The 16,477-nt window shown below is 38.9% G+C and overlaps 1 protein-coding gene across 13 annotated transcripts in view; it reads right to left on the minus strand.

Annotated features, from left to right (window-relative positions):
- The window catches only part of LOC145435563 (transcription factor RFX3-like), a 39,594-nt gene that overhangs the window by 3,237 nt on the left and 19,880 nt on the right, over positions 1 to 16,477 (minus strand). For 9 of the 13 annotated variants that reach the window (XM_080312841.1, XM_080312837.1, XM_080312835.1 and 6 more), the window contains 11 exons: positions 14,447 to 14,514; positions 13,393 to 13,510; positions 10,748 to 10,963; positions 8,215 to 8,396; positions 7,509 to 7,625; positions 5,471 to 5,657; positions 3,945 to 4,090; positions 2,668 to 2,819; positions 2,281 to 2,384; positions 1,879 to 2,028; positions 1,183 to 1,391 (listed from right to left, as the gene is read on the minus strand). In XM_080312841.1, the coding sequence (XP_080168967.1) occupies positions 1,183 to 1,391; positions 1,879 to 2,028; positions 2,281 to 2,384; positions 2,668 to 2,819; positions 3,945 to 4,090; positions 5,471 to 5,657; positions 7,509 to 7,625; positions 8,215 to 8,396; positions 10,748 to 10,963; positions 13,393 to 13,510; positions 14,447 to 14,514 (1,649 nt within the window). Of the gene's footprint in view, positions 1 to 1,182; positions 1,392 to 1,878; positions 2,029 to 2,280; positions 2,385 to 2,667; positions 2,820 to 3,944; positions 4,091 to 5,470; positions 5,658 to 7,508; positions 7,626 to 8,214; positions 8,397 to 10,747; positions 10,964 to 13,392; positions 13,511 to 14,446; positions 14,515 to 15,826; positions 15,932 to 16,477 lie in introns of all 13 variants that reach the window. The other 4 variants (XM_080312838.1, XM_080312834.1, XM_080312842.1 and 1 more) reach the window with 2 other exon arrangements.

Raw genomic sequence — 16,477 nt, forward strand, 5'->3', positions numbered from 1 at the left:
AGTGATAACTAATTAGATTAGGCTAGGACGGTGTTATTTGAGTGGATGTTATTGAAATTGGGCTGGGTCACTTTCGTTTGAGAGACATTACCAACGATGGTCATGAGTCAAAATTAGGTGGGTCAATATTGTAGAGTTAGGTCAAAAAATGTCAAAATTGTTTACAAAGTTAAAACTTTTTTGCGACCTGCATTTCGTTTGTATCGTTGATTTTGCGCTGTCGGTGAACTTATCATTTGACATTCCACAGCTTGTAGCTTACTTTACAGGCCTACCGTTGTAGACGGGCCTTTGTCTACTCATTGTGAATCAAAAACATTCAAATGAAACAAATAGGTTGACATGGTGTTATGCTCAACGTATTGCAATATCCTAACTGAAGCAAGACTGCGTGGGCATTGGTTCTTATATCAAGAAGCGCATCATGAAAAATTGTGACGTAGGCACCATTGCCAGAATGAAGCAACACGGTTTGTCATCAGCAGTGTACGCACAACTTCAGTGTTGTCAGCCAACAACTGCTGCCGTTGAACGTTCTTTCTCCATTCTTGGTAAGCTACTTTGTAAGGACAGACACTTTCTACCCGAGAATGTGGAAAAGTATCTTTCGTTGAACTACAACAACTTTTAATTACTTCTACCATAACGTGTATTATAACTACTGGAATTCTTCGTAGGGCCAGATTTCGTAAAGACAAAGTTTTTTCGTGTAAAAATGTGTCAGCATTTGCGCCGAAAAAGTTTTTTCTTTGGGCCAAACTACTTCGTAAGGACAGACAGTTCCAACCAGAAATGAAGATAAGTAGTACAATTCTAACGTAACGTGGGGAAACACCTAATTCGAATACCTTAGGTCAAATTTGGTCAAAATCAAGATTTTTAAGGTCAAAAATTGATTTTTGAGGTCAAAATCTTCCGTTTTTTTAGGTAAAAAAAATCGCCCTAGTCTGTGAATGTGATAGTTATCAGTATTAAACGCACGGCTCAAAGATCAGACAATAGTCCCGTTCTAGCCAAGAGTGACAAATAATTCAAACTACCAACCGTCAACGACCAACTACTTGATTTTTGAGCAGTCCTAGTTTTATTTCTAGTTGCGGATTCTGAAAATACAGTAGTTGGTACAAATCTGGCAAGAACGATTCTACACATAAATCAACAAAATCTCAAAACCCTCCCCACCTGTAGAAGCACCACTTCAACAGGAACTGCCTCGCGGCTTTAGTGATGTCTGTCGATATCTCGTGCGGCTTGAGTATCTCGATCACGACAGAGTCCAGCCACTCCGCCCACTGCTCCAGGCTCCTCTGCTCGGACAGGGCCTCCTTGAACTCGGCCTCCAGACGCTTCACCACGGCACCGTCGCACTGGCACACCCAAGAGGCTTGCTCCTGCGAAATCACAATTTCAATTTGGGAAAATTGTTTGAGAAGTGATTTGTGTTGTAGGCGGAGATCACCAACTCCGTAAATAAAGGATTGAAAAGTATACAATTAATTAGAAATTGATATTGAAAAAAACCTCGGTATTTTTAGCTTATACTCGTCAGGGTTGATCGTCAGGAGTAGAGAATTCGAAGTCACATTGTATTGTATTAATTGATTGATAGAACCAAAGAGTCTCTTCAAATATTGAAAGTATATTTTGGGTCGTTAAAACATCAATGATCGGCCAGAAGACGTTTACTTTTACCCAAAGACACCGTCTCTGGCCAGGGTTGTAATGACTCGAGCTCGAGTCATACCTCGAGTCGCGATTTTTTAGTGACTCGATTTGACTCAAGTCATTTTTACAAATTTGAAAATGACTCGACTAGAATCATTCATGTTATTACTCGAGTCAAAGCGGTCTGCTCATCCTAAGACCTAACAAGCTTACCTGGACATTGGAGAAGTCCACCCTGTTCAGATCGGCCAACATCTGTGTAATCTGATTGCCGTTCTGCAACACGGCCCTGGCAGCCTGCGCCAGATGGTTCAGAGATGTGTACCTGCGGAGGGTTTGCGAGAACGCAGACACCGCCGTGATCTGTCGACAAAACGTGACGTTACGATGTAGCAATCACACAAAAATGACACATTTTTCACATCAATCACTCATATTTTTTTAAGGTAAATAAAGTCAAAATATTCCAATCGTACTAGTCATAACGTAACGATGGGAATTGATACCCTGCGTCTGAATTAACCGCAGAATTGTCCACATTAACAGGAGCTTTTCTCATGCGATGTTCACCGCCCTAGCATTTTGGCTCCATAAAACACCACAATTCCAACTTACCTTGATTTGAACCATACACTCGGGCATGGATCCTCCGTTCAACGCAGAGTTCAAAGTGTTGTCGAGACCTTTGGCAAAGTTCCTAATGGCTTGCGTCAAGGCGCCTGCGGAATGAAATAAGTTACGACACCACATTGCGCAAACGTTCGTACAGTAGGGCTGTTCAGAAAGAACTTTTTTTGTCATATTTCACTGGCTACATGATAAAATGGTTGCCTAAAAACGGTGCACACCAACTTTGGCTCAATTCCAACCTATAGAAGCATCCCTAAAGAAAAGGTTTTGGACATATTTATTAAAAATTTGGCTCAATTCATACCCGTAGAAGAGACATTATTTATTGGACTACGAAATTTTGGAATTTTTTAGGCTGCACGCTATACTCACTAGGTATCGGCCTTAAAACGTCTGGAATCAACACGTCGACGAGGCTCTGATACATGAGATGGTCGCATTCGCCCACCCATTTCTGAACGGGCGGCCAATTGCAGAGTACGATCAGCTTGTCGTGAGGTAGCTTGCTCTCAAATTCGTCCGTTCTGAAACAAATTAAAATTATTACGATCAAGCTAAAGGTCAGAAATCTTGGGCATTGGTTTCTAACTTTTAGGATGCTAATTTGGCAAGAAAAAGGGTTAATTTCAAGAGTCCGTCAGTGCAAAAGACCACGATACTTAGCCTAAACCAGCGGTTAATTTTGAGGGTTCAGTAGCGAGAAGGATGTCAATAACTACCCCGAACCAGCGGTTACAATATTTGATGGGTTGATTTGAACGGCAAAAAGGTAAATGCTCGGGTTATATTGGAAAAGGATATCAAAAGTTAGCCGAAACCATCAGTAACAACATTTGGGTGCGTTAATTTGGAGAGCAAGAAGTTGGTAATAATAGCATCGGATTCACCCAATTCCAAACAGAATAAAAAACAATCAATAAATAGGTATAGTCATAAATAAACTAGCTACTGACTTCAATCTATATTCCAGGGTTGTATTGACTCGAGTCACGGTTTTCTGGTGACTCGACTTGACCTGAGATATTTTCTCATAATACGGAAATGACTCGACTTGAACTCAAGTCATTGCGCATGACTCGAACCGAGTCATACGACACGAGACTCAGACGGCCAAATCCGACATTTCATTGTCATTTCGAACAATAGTAAAGTCACCACACTATTGGGATTTTGTCTATTGCTACTGGTAATTGAAAATATGACCAGGAACTGTTAAAAGTGAGGAAAATTTGTTAATTATAAATGCGAACCATTCGATATCACTAAACAGAGTTATAAAAAGTGGGTTTAACAAGACTTTAACTGGAAACTGAGCAGTCAACACAATGACTTGGACTCGGACTCGAGTCAAAACTATAAAAGTGAGATTAACTTGTGACTCGGAGCCTCATGACATGGTTACAACCCTGCTACAATCCAATACAAAATTACAATACCAATCCCAACTTTTCTTCGCTTCAGTTTTATTGTAAATAAACGAAGTCAACACGGTATTGGATGCATTTTTTAACTTCTGCGTCATAAGTTTGAGTTACAAATTACATTACAAGTTCTACTTGAAATATGTCACATTTTATATCGACAGAAAACATCTGACCATCCGTTCAAACTGGTAGGCCTCTCACGAAAAGTAGGCTCCATAAACTCACAAGACTTCCGAGGGATCTAAAGGTTTACTGCTGCGCCAGAACGCGTGCCACAGCTCGTCAATCATTTGAAACTGGAGCGTAACAACGATGTCGAGCAGGCTGGAGCAATGGTCTCGGTACAGATCTTCTAGAGCGGAGATATCGTCCTGAAAATAAATGCAAAGTGTTACTAAATAGACAGGATCAAGACTAAAAACAGAGAGAACATGAAAAATTGTGTTTAGATTTAAAATCTTTGAGATATCAGATTTGATATACCGGTACAATGGAATTTCATATTGATATCGAAATAAACCCGAATATTTTCGGCTGACACTCGTCAGGGGTAATCGTCATCAACTAGCACAGAATTGGCAGAGCTTCTCGGAGGTACAGAACTTCAATATACTATTGAATAGTATATTCATATTGAAATATATCGAAGTTCCGTGCCTCCAAGAAGCTCTTCAAACACTTTCCAATTTTCTGCCAGTTGCTGACGATTACCCCCGACGAGTGTCAGCCGAAAATATTCTGGTTCATCTCATTATGAATCTACGATTCAATTGTACTTATGCTTATGTCGAGTCATTGTGCATGACTCGAACCAAGTCATATGACTCGAGACTGGGACGGCCAAGACAGACATTTCATTGTAACTTCGAAGAATAGTAAAGTAACCACAAGATAGGTATTTCGTCTATCGGTCCTGATACTTGGAAAATACGGCCAGAAACTGTTAAGACTAAGGAAAATTACAACATTACGAATGCGAGCCATTCTATATCACTCGAACCGAGTTGAGAAAAGCGGGTTTAAACGGATTGAACTCAGAACTGAACCGTGAACAACATGGCTCTGTCTCGTCACGGTTGTGACCAAGTCCGAAGGTTCCGAGTCACAAGTCAATCTCACTTTTATATTTTGACTCGAGTCAAGTCGAGTCATTTTCAATTCATCACCGAGTGCAAGTCATTGAGCAGAGGTTCAAGCTCGAGTAATACGAGTAATATATTAAATTTACCACGCTTTTAGCAGTTTCTGGTGGCATTTTCAAGTATCAGTACCAATAGACGAAATACCAATAAGGTGGTTGCTTTATTTTTCTTCATAATTATAATGAAATGTCGGTCATAGCCGTCTGAGTCTCGAGTCATATGACTTAGTTCGAGTCATGCGCAATGACTCGAGTCCAAGTCGAGTCAATACACAGATTGACTCGAGTCAAGTCGAGTCATTTCCGTATTTTGAGAAAATGACTCGAGTCAAGTCGGGTCATCAGAAAATCGTGACTCGAGTCGGATTCGAGTCATTCCAACCCTGGGACTCGGACTCGAGTCGAAACACTATGACTCGGACTCGACCCTCTACTTGCTGACTTGGACTCGGACCTCACTCGGTGGCGAATCGAAAATGACTCGACTTGACTCGAGTCAAAACTATAAAAGTGAGGTGGACTCGTGGCTTGCTTACAACCCTGGCACTGACCACGGCATAGGCCTGTCTACTTCACAGAAACGTTATCGCCTACTGGCAAGTCCCAATACCTGTGTGATGCCGCTCGGCAGAGGGTGTTTCTGGAAGTTCACTTGGATGGGGTCCAAATCGGGTATGGCTTGCGACACGTCGCCGAGGTATTTCTGATGCTGCTGGACCTGTTCTGCCGCGTTGGGCGCGGGAGAGTTGGAAGAGTCGGTGGAGTCCATTCTCTCTGCCGAGTGGCTTGTCTTTGCTCTGGACAGTGACGTTAGCTTTTAGATTACAGTAGGGGCTATTAAACTGAGGATTGGACAATCAGAAAATTTTCAGCTGTTCCATATTAGATTAGAATTAGAATTATAGCTGCAAAATATTTCACAAATTAGATTAGAATTAGAATTATAGCTACAAATTATTCCGCAAATTAGATTAGAATTAGAATGATAGGCACACAGACTTTTTTTCCAAATTAAATTAAAATTAGAATTATAGCTACAAATTATTTTACAGATTGGATTACAATTAGAATGATTGCATTTTTTTTCCAAATTCAATTAGAATTAGAATTATAGCTACGAAACATTTCACAAATTAGATTAGAATTAGAATGATAGGCACAGTTTTTTTCCAAATTCAATTAGAATTAGAATTATAGCTACACAGGTTTTTTTTCCAAATTAAATTAGAATTAGAATTATAACTACAAAATATTCCACAATTTGGATTATAATTACTGAATTCGCAAAAGAAATACAACAAAAGGGGAAAGAAAACCAGGACTGGCAATATCGAGCATCAAGAATTATAGCTACACGGGTTTTTTAAAATGAGATTTAGAATTAAAATTATACCTACATAATTTTTCTCAATTAGATTAGAATTAGCATTAGATCAACAATCATTCAACAAATTAGATTATAATTACCGACATTTCGCTATAATTAGCGTAATTGGACTAGAATTATCCGATAGTCCTATCTCAGACTGACGCTAGGTCAGCGGTTCTTGACCTTTTTTTCTCCAGCGCCCCCTTTCAAAAATTGCCCGAGTCAGGCGTCCCCCTATTTTAAGGACTGTAGGAAAAACAATGGGTGAGTGGTCTAAGTCGGGTTGGGAATTCATTATTAGACCACTTGACTAATTAACAGTATAATTGTATGTGCTATTTTCGAGATCAAATCCAGGTTGTTATAATAACGGGCTCATATCATTTGGTTCGAGATCCATGCACACATCCCGAATTCTCCTCTGCGATTGGCAATAGGGGGAAGTTAATTACATTACGATTTGTTTTATTGCTTTGTGTGACTACTAAATCAACGGAAAATGTGGTAGAGATTCGGTCCCATTAAATTTAGTACCGTACCAAGCTCTTAACTTTAACGTGAATGGGGGGTAACAACCCTAAGCAGTATCATCCTTTGTGATACAATGAAGAAAGATTCTGACATTTTAATTTTGTAGCTCTCATATACAAGTATATGTAGTTAATTATTTTGGCCAAAAAGCTTCAAAACATCTTTCATGTACAAAGGGCATCACTCTCAAAAGTCGTACCGTAGCCTACAGTGCCTTTTCGATTTCGACACACAGTGCGCCACAGGATAAAATACCTAGTTCAAATAGTTTTGTGGAAAATAACACGAGCTATCAGTATAAGTGTCAGTTTATTACTATTTACATCATTTCAAAACACCACATAACTGCGATACAACGAAAAGATAGGAATATGTCGAATAGCTAGCGTGACGGGAGTGTTACAACGGGGAATTGGCAATCCAAAAGTACGCCAAATTTATTTTGGATAGTTCGCGATGAGTGCAACAAAAAACAATGTGATTTGACAGATTTTGTGGAATGTTAGTTTGCAATGAAAGCTCAGGGATATAATAGAAGTATTGTTCTACTATATAATCATATGCGTTTAGTGGGCTACACCATCTACTGTGAGGCCATTTTTCTTCAGCGCCCCCCATTTCGTCCCCTGCAAAATCCAAATCGCCCCCTGGGAGGGCGCTGGAGACAAGGTTAAGAACCACTGCCTTAAATAATCAGGGTTGTCATCCCATAACCAATCACTATACAATACCCTTCTACTATTCTTACCTCTTTGCGTGAGTACCGGGGTGTCTCATGGCTGTGTACGACATGTCGTCTTGCATACGATTCAGCGGGGAAGTGGCTTTGATACGGATGCCGTAATAGTGGTATTTTGAATTGCCCCTAAAATGCAGAGGTGTCATATCATGATGCAGTTCCGTTAGATGCATACATCTTTGTGCAGATTTGTATAATTCTCGTCGGTGAATTACCTCTTAATGGCGAGGAGCGTATCATTTCAGCAGGGTTGTAACCATAACCAAGTCACAAGGTTCCAAGTCCCACTTTTTCAACTCTGCTCGAGTGATATAGAATGGCTCGCATTCATAACATATTAATTTTCCTCAGCCTTAACAATTTCTGACCCTATTTTCCAAGTATCAGGACTGATAGACGGAATACCGATCATGTGGTGACTTTACTATTCTTGGGAGTTAAAATGAAATGTCTGTCTTGACCGTCTAGTTTTCGAGTCATATGAATTGGTTAGAATCATGCACAATGACTCGATTACAAGTCGAGTCAATACACAAATTGACGCAAGACGAGTAAAATCATATCACACATTCGAAAAAATGACTCAGGTCAAGTCGAGTCACCAAAAAACCGCGACTCGAGTCACTACAACCCTACATTTCAGTACTCGAAAAATCATTTCTTACAATGAAATTGAGAACAAAACATTCTCCAAAACCAGACCGAGATCACCCACCTGGTGCCGAGCCTTCTGGTACGCAGTCCCGTGAAAACGGACCGCACCAGTTTGCCAAAAGACGCCGCGTTCACCGGGTCCAGGCTCTGTTCCCGGCAATGCAGCAAATAGTGGTGATACATCAGGGCGCGAGGTAGGGAGACCCCTTCCGAATTCTCAAAGTGTTCCACCAGCCATGATACCTGGAAAAATACCAGTATTTTGAAGTGATGCCATAGTCATATCCTGAAATTTTAGACGCAATAACAGTGGCCTAACAATAAGCTACGATGTGCCTCTGAGATGTCTTGCAAATGCATCTCGTACTGAGAACACGTACATTAGGGCTGTTAAAAAAAATTTCCTTCAGATTTCGCTGGCTACTTGATAAAATTGTTAGGTTGGTTTAAAAAACGCTGCACACCAATTTTGACTCAATTTCAATCAGTAGAAGTTAGATTCTTGCAGTAGGATGTTTTGAATTTATCATTAAAAATTTCAAAATTTCTTTGTCGACCCCATAAAACTGTTAGGCTGTCAGTAGAGATGATGCACACCAAATTTGGCTCAATTCCGACCGCTAGAAGCGAAGGTATCGCAGTAGAAAAATTTCGAATTCTATGGTTTTATAATAAATAAATAAAGAGTCAGTCACCGTAAATACTATTACACTCAAATCCAAATTTTTCTGCTGCAATAACTTCGCTTCTAGAGGTTGGAATTGAGCCAAATTTGGTGTGCAGCATCTCTACTGACAGCCTAACAATTTTATGTGATGGACAGAAAAATTTTGAAGCATAATTTTTTTTATTTTTTAATGATAAATTCAAAACTTTCTACTGCACGAATCTCACTTCTACTGGTTTTTCACCAACCTAACAATTTCATCAAGTAGCCAGTGAAATCTGAAGGAAAAGTTTTTTTGAACAGCCGTAATGTACAATATGTTAGGACTGTTCAAAACTAACTTTCTTATTTCAAATTTTACTAGTGTGCACCGTTTTTTTTAGGCAACCTACCAATTTTATCAAGTAGCCAGTTAAATTTCAAAAAAAGTTATTTTTAAACAGCCCAAATATACATATATTGTTTATGTATAGGCCTATCAGGATATCAAACATGTTCTCGGTATGAAACTCATTTGCTAGACATCTCAGACATTGTAGCTTAATGCGGTATGTAATTCTTGATATTAATGATGATACTGTTATTGCAACTAAAACTTGAGTACACCACATTTGTTTTACTGTTCTACATGCAAGATTATACGGTATATAAATTGCAATAAAGATATATTCATATCGTCAAATTTATTCCACTCGAAAACTGACATTTCTTGTGTGCTTGTCATTGGTACGTCACAACAACAAAATTCCTTCTATGAATTTCTGTGCTTCTGTAAGCTTATTCCGATATATATGTATAAAAAGAACAGAAAATGTAATATCAGAAAAAAGCATGCTGATCTATAAATGGATGAAAATATCATCAAAATGGTAAAGGCCAAAATAAAAGACGCAAATTTAAAGCAGACTCAATACAGAGCATAAAAAATCCCAGCAATGAGTCACAATGTCCTCTAATTAACGACATTTCAGTAGGTTATCACTTCTGAAATACCGTATGACGATTAAATTTTTACGATACCGAATTGCTCAGGGTGCAGTTACCACTTCTCAAACACAATTTTACTATAGAATTCACAAATAACATTTGTGCCCTAGTGTACATTCTTATTCTTATGCACATTGACGAGTGTTGCCCATGACTATCACTAGTCAACATTCTCTATGAACATTAGGGGCGTTCAAAAATGACTTTTTTTCTCAAACTGTGCTGGCTACTTGATAAAATTGTTAGGTTACCTGATTTAAGCCTACACACCAAATTTGGTTCAATTTCAACCAGTAGCCGCATTGCTACAGGAGAAGGAAGTTTCTACTTATTATATAAAAATAAATTGATAAAATTTTCAAAATTTTCTGTTCGCCCCATGAAAGTGTTTGGTTGTCTATGGAAACGATGTTCACCAAATTTGGCTAAATTCCAACCAGTGGAAGCGGAGTTATTGCCCGTCGAAAAATTTGGATTATCAATAAAATAGTATTTACCGTGACCAATTCTTTAATTATTTATTATAGGTGTGCCCACCGTAAATACGATTTTATTCAAATCCAAACATTTTTGACGGCAATAACTCCGCTTCTGCTGGTTGGAATTGAGCCAAATTTGGTGAACATCGTTTCCATAGACAACCAAACACTTTCATGGGGTGAACAGAAAATTTTGAGATTTTTGGTAATTCATTTTTATGTAATAAATAGAAACTTTCTTCTCCTGTAGCAGTGCGGCTACTGGCTGGAATTGACCCAAATTTGGTGTGTAGGCTTAAATTAGGTAACCTAACAATTTTATCTAGTATCCAGTACGATTTGAGAAAAAATGTCATTTTTGAACATCCCTACTGAACATACCATAAACGTAATTGCCAATAGTGCAATCATGCCTTGCATCAAAAACGTTTGTAAAAAGAACAGCAGCAAGCAGCTCTTACTGTTTTTGGCTCCCGCCTGAAGTGACTTACAGTAGCGGGTGAAGCCCTTGTGCTGTGTTGCAGCGGCATCGCCAGCAGGCCCTCCCCGGCCCCGGGCTGGGTGCGAATGATGTACGCTCCGCCGGAGGGCGTGGCCACCAGCTGGCCCAGGTTGTGGTGTCCGCCGGCCCCTTGTATGTGGCCGTGGTGCGAAGGCAGGGTGCTCACCATCGTGGCCTGCAAAAGGGAGTGGTTCTATTAATTTATTGGTTCCAAATCATTACATGTACCGCTATTACTCAAGTACATGGTTGTAATGACTCGAGTCGCGATTTCGGGTGACTCGACTTGACTCGAGTCATTTACCAAGAAGAGTTAATTCACCAATGACAATTACAGTTTCGATTATAGTAAATGAACTTTGCACTGTCACAAAATCTCCTCATCATGACATCACGGAATATATGAGTGTATGACATCACACCTCAGCAATGACTCTTTGTTCAAATATATTCTCATGGCTTGGCGCATCAATCAATTACCTCATCCTATAAGACACTAAATATGATGACGAGGTATTTTGGTATGCCCTAACAATAGGGGTTGGAATCCCATTATAGAATAACAATAGCCTATACCCTCCCAGATAGAACAATACCCCCTATTATTTTAGAGAAAGGTATACTTACACATGGTACCTCTGGGAGTAAACACACCACAGCGGGAGGTTGATATTTGATACTAAGAGCAGGAACATCACAAGCAATGTTTATCGGATGGGTGCGTACTTGAAATGGATGTCTTTGATTCAATGGTTTTGCTTGTGCTATATTTGTAAACTGCGCAGCACTGGGCAATACGAATTTGATAAATTCCAAGCTAAAACTAAATTCCATAACATTACGAGGTGGGGTGAATGCATTTCCACCAGCAAACATATTGGTACCAAGCAAACTGCGTTTAGATTAGGGTAGGTATTTCGGGATCGAGATTTTCCACGATTTTTATTCCTAAATCCCAGGATTAGCGTAGTAGAAAAATGTGCATGCATTCATATATTGCGATACTAAACGCTAAAACCTGTGAGCACCGACAATATAACAATTTAGGCGGTTTATGATTTTGATTATCTTGATTATACTATTCCAAATGTGCACCTTTTCTACAAACCACACTGATATCTTTGTATCAATAGGCTTGCAGGCAATTAAAATGAGCCGGCACAGCATAATTTTTAATAACGGCCGTTCGGCTGATGTTAGCAATGAAGTTTTAGCAGTATTGCAGCAAAACTTGAAAAAATAAATAAAAAAAGGCTGCACACCAATTTTGGCTTAATTCCAACCCGTAGAAATGTAGCTATTGATGTTCAAAATTTATAATTTCAAATAGCTATTTAACCATGGGTAGTTCTGTAATAAATAATGAAAGAATTAGCCACCGTAAATACTATATTTTTCAAATCCAAAACTTTGCACTGTAATAACTTCACTTATACTGGTTGGAATTGAGCTAAATTTGTAGTGCATCGTTTGTTTAGATAATCTAACAATTACATGGGGTAGCCAGTGAAATCTGTAAAATTTTTATTTTTATCAAGTAAATCCAAAATTTTTTTCTTATATAGCAATGCTTCTACAGTAGGCCTGTTGAAAAATTTCCTTTCAAATTTCACTGTCTATGTGATAAAATTATTATGTTGGTAGAACAACACTTCGCACCAAATTTGGCTCAATTCCAACCAGTAGAAGCGAGATTCTTGCAGTAGAAAATTTTGAATTTATCACATAAAAAATATAAATTCAAATTTTTTTCTGCCGACCCCATAAAATTGTTAGGCTGTCAGCAGAGATGATGCACACCAAATTTGGCTCAATTCCAACGAGTAAAAGCAAAGTTATTGCAGTAGAAAAATTTGGATTTGAATAAAATAGTATTTACGGTGACTCTTTACCAATTTATTATAAAATGATGGAATTGGAAATTTTGCTACTGCAATAACTTCGCTTCTAGTGGTTGGAATTGAGCCAAGTTTGGTGAGCATCATCACCACCGACAGCCTAACAATTTTATGGGGTAGACACAAAAGATTTGAAAGTTAATTTTTAGTTTTTATAAGATGAAATCAAAATTTTCTACTGCAAGAATCTCGCATCTACTGGTTGCAATTGAGCCAAATTTGGTAAGCAGCGTTGTTTTAGCCGACAAAACAATTTTATCACGTAGCCTGTGAAATTTGAAAGAAAAAATTGTTTTTGAACAGCCCTATCTACAGGTTGAAATTTAGCCATAATTGGTGTAGCATTTTTTTAGGCTACCTAACCATTTCATCAAGTAGCCAATAAAATTGTAAAATGTACAAGTTTTGAGTGACCTTTAAAAGGGCGTACCATTCTGATGTAGTTCATTGTCATGTCATAGTCGGTATTTTTATCACAGAAATGTGGAGTGCTCAACACAATCAGCTAATATTGTAACGTTACTTTAAGAACAAAATACGAGATATGGCACTAGTTCAGCCATGGTAGTTGATCTCTAGAATTCTTGGGATTTCAATCGGATTAATCCTGGGATCGGGACAAGAAAACATCTTAAAATCTCGCATTCCCAACGCTAGCATAGATCCAGCAAACACACCGTTTAGCATTTGCACAAATAACAATTACCTGATGACCAGCGGCTGGCGAAGTGTCAAAAAACAAGGCGTTCGCTGTGCTGTTCGGGTTCTGACTGTGGCTGTTGGTGTAAAGCTGAGACCCGTCGGTGTACTGGTAGGAAGACGCGCTGAAAACCAACAGTCGTGTACATGCTTTATCTCACATTAAAACTGATGTGCACACAGAGATTGTGAACATATCATGTACCGGGGGGGGTTGTATGTGTCATTTTGATATGACAAGTTTGTCAGGAGTGTAATTGTTAACAAATATATCGCTTGCTGACGGTGCAAACATTACTTAACATGGCAGAACATGGCTTTACCCAAATATACAGAAGAGCTTAGACTTGGAGATACAGAACTTCAATATACAATTGATAATGCATTCATATTGAAATGGACCCGAATATTTTCGGCTGACACTCGTCAGGGGCAATTGTCAGCAACCAGTAAAGAATCGGAAAGAAGGAGTTTGTGTATCATTTAAAAACAGTACATTAACCTTAAACAATCTCTTCTTGATTATTCGAAATATCTTGCCGTCGTATTTTGTGATACGATTGTTGATATACAATGTTCTTTCCCATTCTCCACTAGCTGCTGACCATTACCCCTGACGAGTGTCAGCCGGAAATATTCGTGTTCATTCCAACATCAATACATTATTCAACTGTATAGAATCGAGAATCACAGTGTGCTGAATGATATTACGGGTGTGCAACATGCAGATGTCAACAAAATAGTCATGATCATAGTAGCTTGTTTCTATTTCGCACATTTTGAGAAAATTAAGTAGTTTTTGCAAAATTTCCATTTTTTCGGCGCATGTTTTCGACAAACATAACCGAGATGAGGCCAAAATGAAAATTTTACAAAAACTTGATTTTCCCAGAATTTTAAAAAAGGATCTCAAAATTCCAAAAATGATTAATTGCTACTTTGATTCCACAGCGACTATTTATCCCGACCACGAAAAAAAAGTTTATGGTTTCACCACTGGTACTGCCATAGGTAACAATTAGCTGACACAGTCCAAATAACGCTAAATTGACGACACTTACCCAGAACCGTTAGCGTAGACGTGATCCCCCGACGAGTCTACATACTGAATCTGCCCGCCTTGGTACACCTGATAAATACAAAAACATACCTCACGCACACGCATAGAAGACACCCTCAAGACAAAAATACTCAAATGCTTTGATTAGTAGGCTACCACAGCACAATGCATTACAGGCTTGCCAATATTAACAGCCCATAACGTCCGTTAAAATCACAACTATCATTGAAACTTATTCAGGGTGGCTAACATTGCTACAGATTGGTGCAAGTTCAAAACTATTTGTTTTAGCGTGGATTCAGGCGATGTCATTATGAATATCCGACAACTTTGCCTCTAGTAATCATATCTACTTCGCTGTTACGTTCAAACTGTTTCTTTGCGGCCGAAGCATTTGTATTTTGTGTACTTGAAGAGCTTCTTGGTGGTACGGAAGTTCAACATACTACTGAATAGTATATTCATATTGAAATAAACCCGATTATTTTCGGCTGACACTCGTCAGGGGTAGGCCTAATCGCCAGTCGAAAATTGTCTGGTTTATTTCAATAGCAATATACTATTCAATAGTACATTGTGTACGATTTCAATGTGGTAGCAATTGGATCTGAGCGCGTCGATTTGATTGAAATGCTGAGTCTGAGTCCAGTGAAATCAATTTTGCAAAGTGACTCAAAACAAGTCAAGTCATGTGAACAAATTGACTTGAGTCATCCCAACATTAATATGACATCGTTAAGAGCATAATTGAATACTCAAATCGAAGACAAATCAGTCAGATGCTCGGTTTTGTCCCGCCTTTGCAATGATTAATGCAGAAAAATGAGGGTTTAGGACAAGAATCACGTTAGTCAGCCAAGTGCACATCTAAAGCTAATGATTGTAGGCATTGAATATCTCGATAGTAAACATTTTATTAAGCAGGCATACCAAAAACACACAGCAAACCGAAACAATTTTGAGCGGACTGCTCTCTCTCTTTCTACATTGAGGTAAACTTTTTGATAGAATCACGACAAAAATCACAAATCCGTTCATGTCCATCTACTTTCCATGAATCGTCAAGTGACCTGGTCATTCTCTACACTCAGATGAACCTGAGACCAGCGCCGAGGACAATGATTCCAGTACTCAAATCTGAATCGAGCATTAATTCTTGATTCGAGTGCTGAAATTTCATGCTCCTTATCAACGAGAATTACATTTTGATAACATTATATGGTATTATACCAGCGCTACTTGTAACAGAATTAGGAGAAAAAACACAAATCTATTAATTTCCATCTACTTTTCACACTGTTTTCCACACTATTTTAGAACACGGCACACTTCACACGGTGTTATCATTTCTACGGATCCCGTTTCACGAGATCTCAACAACCTGGGACGCGTCAATATCATCGTTGGCGGCGGTCAACTCTAAATCGGCGATGGTTAGCACGCGGTCTCCGAGACGCACCCCGGCGGAATTGAGGGCGCGCGTTAGCTGTAGGATCGAAAATAGTGGGTGTTACAATTACACAGTAGCCTACTCAGGATTACATACATGTGGCAGTAGCGATTTCATTATGATTAACAACATTCACGCAGCTATGTAGCCTATGCAATGCAGGCTGATTTTCTCATCATCATAAAGGGTGTATACACATTAAGGGTGGTAAAAAAAATATATTGTTGTTCAAATTTCACAGTCTAGTTGATAGAATTGCTAAGTTGGCTTAAAAAGGCTGCACGCCAAATTGAGCTCAATTCCAACCTGTAGACGAGGAGCTATTTGAGTTCAATGTTAAATTGTAGGCCTACTTATTTTTCTGTCCTGATTTGGTCTCATCATAGGTCACAATAGCTAATCTGACGATGGGCACACTGATAATAACATATCTCGACTGGCAACGGAGTTTGCAATTAGGACTGATCATTTTCAGTTGGTCAATTCCCAAAGTTCTGGTTAAGCTACTTCTGATTTAGGTTACTAACTAGGATTTTCGATTACCTTAGTTTTGGTTGCATATCAATGGTAATCACGGGCTCA

Source organism: Botryllus schlosseri, chromosome 3 (assembly GCF_051294905.1).
Source record: "Botryllus schlosseri isolate E-star chromosome 3, Bs_hap1, whole genome shotgun sequence".
In the NCBI taxonomy this organism is placed as follows: Eukaryota; Metazoa; Chordata; class Ascidiacea; order Stolidobranchia; family Styelidae; genus Botryllus; species Botryllus schlosseri.